The sequence below is a fragment of the Bison bison genome, unplaced genomic scaffold (assembly GCF_000754665.1).
Source record: "Bison bison bison isolate TAMUID 2011002044 unplaced genomic scaffold, Bison_UMD1.0 scf7180017864375, whole genome shotgun sequence".
Lineage (NCBI taxonomy): Eukaryota > Metazoa > Chordata > Mammalia > Artiodactyla > Bovidae > Bison > Bison bison.
The window spans coordinates 5,440,777-5,444,940 of NW_011494947.1; the positions used below are offsets into that span (position 1 = coordinate 5,440,777).

The 4,164-nt window shown below is 49.8% G+C and overlaps 1 protein-coding gene across 3 annotated transcripts in view; it reads right to left on the reverse strand.

The window, feature by feature from the left end:
• Positions 1–4,164, reverse strand: part of LRSAM1 (leucine rich repeat and sterile alpha motif containing 1) — a 35,244-nt gene that overhangs the window by 13,380 nt on the left and 17,700 nt on the right. For all 3 annotated transcript variants that reach the window (XM_010856917.1, XM_010856915.1, XM_010856916.1), the window contains exons 16-17: positions 2,817–2,887; positions 202–301 (exon numbers count right to left, since the gene is read on the reverse strand). In XM_010856917.1, the coding sequence (XP_010855219.1) occupies positions 202–301; positions 2,817–2,887 (171 nt within the window). The remainder of the gene's footprint in view (positions 1–201; positions 302–2,816; positions 2,888–4,164) is intronic.

The following is a 4,164-nucleotide window of genomic DNA, read 5'->3' on the forward strand; positions in this document are numbered from 1 at the left end:
CCCAGGCTCTGCCCCTGGCTGCTGCTCCTTCCTGAGGGTCCAGCGAGAAAAGCCACACAGACCAGCAGTCACTTACTGCTGAGGACCTGGCCCGGGGTGGGGTGGCCCACGCATGGCAGGGGATTCCTGCCAACGCTCACTCCACAGCTCTGAGCCAGCTCCCCCAACTTCCTCACTCGGGAAGCCCCTTCTTTATCTTACCTGGAACAGGCCTGCTGGACCAAGTTCTGCCTCTGAGACTCGTAGGCCATCTGGATGAGCCGGCTCTTACAGCTTTCAGTCAGCATCTGCTGCATGGCGGCTGAAGAAACACGTTGGGGGTGGGGGGCGCAGGGAGGGGCAGGGCTGAGCGGCCGCTCCTGGTGGCCTATGGGGTCAGCTGGTCACCCACCTGACAGTCACCCTTGGAAAAAAAATCTTTTTTTTTAATTATAGAAGTAACTTCAGCTTAAAAGGCTGATGAGTTGTAAGAGACTGAACACACATAGTCTTCTACAGTCTTGTCACCCAGAAATATTGATATATCTTCTGGTCAATTTTTAATGTATATTAATGGATTTAAAAAAATTTTAATGAAAGAATTAAAAGCAGGGACCTGAATATTTGTATACCCATGTTCATAGCAACATTGATCACAACAGGCGAAAAAAGGTAGACACAGCCCAAGCGCCCATTGATGGATGAATGAAAAAGCAAAACGCGGTCCAGGGACTTCCCTGGCGGGCCAGTGGAAAGAATGCTCCTGCCAACACAGGGGACAAGGGTTCGATCTCTGGTCCAGGAGGACGCCACACGTCATCAGCAACTACGCCCGTGTGCCACGGTTACCGAGCCTGCAACACCTAGAGCCCGTGCTCGGCAACGAGAGGCCACCACAGTGAGAAGCCCGTGCGCCGCTACCCGAGAGCAGCCCTCGCTCGCCACAGCTAGAAGGACACCCTCGCAGCAACGAAGACCCAGCACGGCCATAAATATCATTTTTTTTAATGTGCTCTATCCATACGTTGTAATGGTTCAGTCTTAAAAATGAAGGAAATTCTGACATAAGCTTCGACACGGATGAACTCTGAGGACGTTATGTGAAAGAAACTAATCACGAAAAGACACATGCTGTATGATTCCACTTGCACATGGCCGAGAGCAGCCAAATTCAGAGAGACAGAAAGCAGACTGAAAGTGGAGTGGTGACTCTACGGGTCTGGGGAAGGGCGGGATGGGGAGTCCCTATTTAGTAGGTGTACAGTTTCACCTTGGGATGATGAAAAGGTTCTGATGGTGGTGATGGTGAATAATGCGCCATCAGAGCTATGAATGCCACAGAACTATTCGTTTACAAGTGGTTACAATGGGAAGTTTTATGCTTTGTATATTTCACCATAACACAAGAAAATTAAAATGCTTATCACATTAAATACACCTCCTTTCTCACCTTTCATGAATGCATCCCTATATCAACACAGCTGTGTTAATAGCTACGGAGCGCTATGGTGCATGGATGACCGAAAAGTGAAAGTGAAAGTTGCTGAGTCGTGTCCAACGTTTTTGTGACCCCATGGACTATACAGTCCCTGGAATTCTCCAGGCCAGAATGCTGGAGTGTGTAGCCTTTCCTTTCTCCAGGGGATCTTCCGAACCTAGGGATTGAACCCAGGTCTCCCGCATTGCAGGTGGATTCTTTACCAGCTGAGCCACAAGGGAAGCCCGTGGATGACCGAAGTTTTAAGATAATCCTCCGTTTCATTGCATCCAAAGTCTTCTTGTGATTATCAAATGGTACTTCTACAAATATCCCTGCTCAGACATCTTTGGGCACATCTCACTATTTGATCATTTCCTAGAATAACTCTTAGAAGTGCACAGGTTTAAGGTCATGAATAATATACACACGAGTTACCCTTTCTGCCCTCCAGAAAGATCCAGCCAATTCATACTCCCTCTGGCAGCACACGGGACAGCCTGACACCACATGCCCTCCACCACTCTAGGTTACTGCCTTTTCATTACTTTTGTTGACCTTTTTCAGTTATAAAAACAATACACGCTTTTTTTTTTTTAAGCTAAGTAATAGGGAAGTTTGAAAAGGTGAAAACAAAAGCCCCCTAACACTAAGCCTATTTCCAATCAGCTATTTGATAAACATCCATCTGGCAATACAAACACAATGCTTCTCTATAACTGGTGGACGACAGTGACCTTCAAATTGGGAAATTAACAATATGACACCTCACGGGGCAGGAGTGGGATGAGACGGTGTACGGGACGTGCCGGTCCACCACCGGGCACGTGATGAACCTGGGCTGAGAGTGCACAGACATCCCATCTTATCGCTCAGGCTCTGAAGAATGGCGTGGCACCCACTGCCCTCGCTTGTGTGGACGGTGAAGCACCCTGGGACCCCTCGGGGAGCAGCAGGAAGGCGAGCTCCTAGGACCACGAGAGGGGCTGCCGCAGCTCTCAAGGCGAGCAGCCCTGACAGCCATCATTTATGAAATGCTCGCTCTGCGCCAACACGATCTTATCGGACCCTCGTAATGACCTGACGAGGCAGATTATTACCTTCTTCCCCATTTTACAGATATGAAAACTGAGGCTCGGGAAAGTCAGGGATCAGTAATGTCCCTTAGGTCATATGGCTATGTGCCTGAGCTAGGATTTTTTAATCCAAGTCTAACCTGACCCCAGAGCCCATGCTCCACGACAGGATTTGATGGACCGTCTTGAGGGGCAACTCCCCAGCACCCCCTAAATGTGACCAACAGGGGGATGGGATGGCTGTCCCCTCTGCTCCCAGGACCCCGCCCTACCCCAGGACTCACAGGCAATCTCGCGGCGCCGCAGGTTCTCCGTCTCCTCCTGCGTGATGGACATCAACTGTTCCATTCTTATTCTAGAAAGGAAGCGATCCACGTGCTGAGCAAATATAACATTTCCAATAGGAAATCTCACCAGATGACCACCACCTCCTTCAAGAAGTCCTCCCTTATGTACCAAGCTGGATGCGCCCTCTGATATGCCCGTGGCATTATGCACCTCCCCTAGGGCCCTGTTAACTTTTACAGTTAAGAGCTTGTGGCATAAAAAGATGAACATTCCCTTAGAAAAACAGGCCAAGGATGCAAACAGCCAATTCACTGATACTTAAATAAGTGACCTTAAAAAAAAAAAGTAACACATGGAAAGATTCTTAATACCATTAGTGACGAAAAAAGTAAAACTTTCTTTTCACGTGTTGGGTTGGTTGAGCTTAAGAAAACTAGATAACCGCTGGCAACGGCAATGAAGGTGGAGAAATGGGCACTTCATATACTGCTGAGGACGTCAACAGTCAAATGTGCTTTGGAAGGCAGTCTGGCAATGCCCAGCTAAGTGTTCCTCCAACACCTCCTTCTAGAACGTTCACCCAAGTGCCTAAGGGTATATCTAGAAGACATTTACTGTCATATTGTTTGTAGTTAGAAAACACTGGCAGCCACTTGAATGTTCAGAGGGCTAATTACGATAAATTACGATATAATTATAAAGCTATAGTTATTACAGATAATGAGGTTTCTGGCATGGAAATACGTCAGTGAAGTGAAAATAATAAAAGTAATTGCATGTGTGTGTGTGTGTGTGCATGTTGCCTGTGTGTACACTATTCCCCACCTCCCCGCCACACACACCAAACTGGCGCCGTGGTTGGGAGGCGGACAACCTTCTTTACATTTCTTGCAGGGTCTGACTTCATCAGAAGCAACACGAGTCACCTGAGCACTCAGCCCAGGCCACAGGCTGCTCAAGGGAAGACCAGCCCTGCTGCATCCCTGGAGCCCAGGCCCAGCCCAGAGGGCACCGGCTCAGTGTGCTGAATAGTCGATGCAGCCAGCCACAGCTCAGCTCGGCCTTGACCACCCCCAGCTGCCACAGCCCCCGGCCGAAGCGGGCAGGTTGGTGGGGCCGCAACCCCACGCGAGCCCCCGTGCAGGAGGCCTGCCCAGGCAGCCAGGAGCCAGGAAGGCTGGGCCCATGGGAGGGGCTCCCCAAGCGCAGCAGCCAGGTCCACACTGACACTCTGGGGTCCCTGAGGACCAGGAGGGACTCACACGAACACCCCAGCGAGTGGGGGGCGAGGCCACCCCACCTATCACCTTTTCTAATGACTAAAGTGGGCACCTTAACACAAAG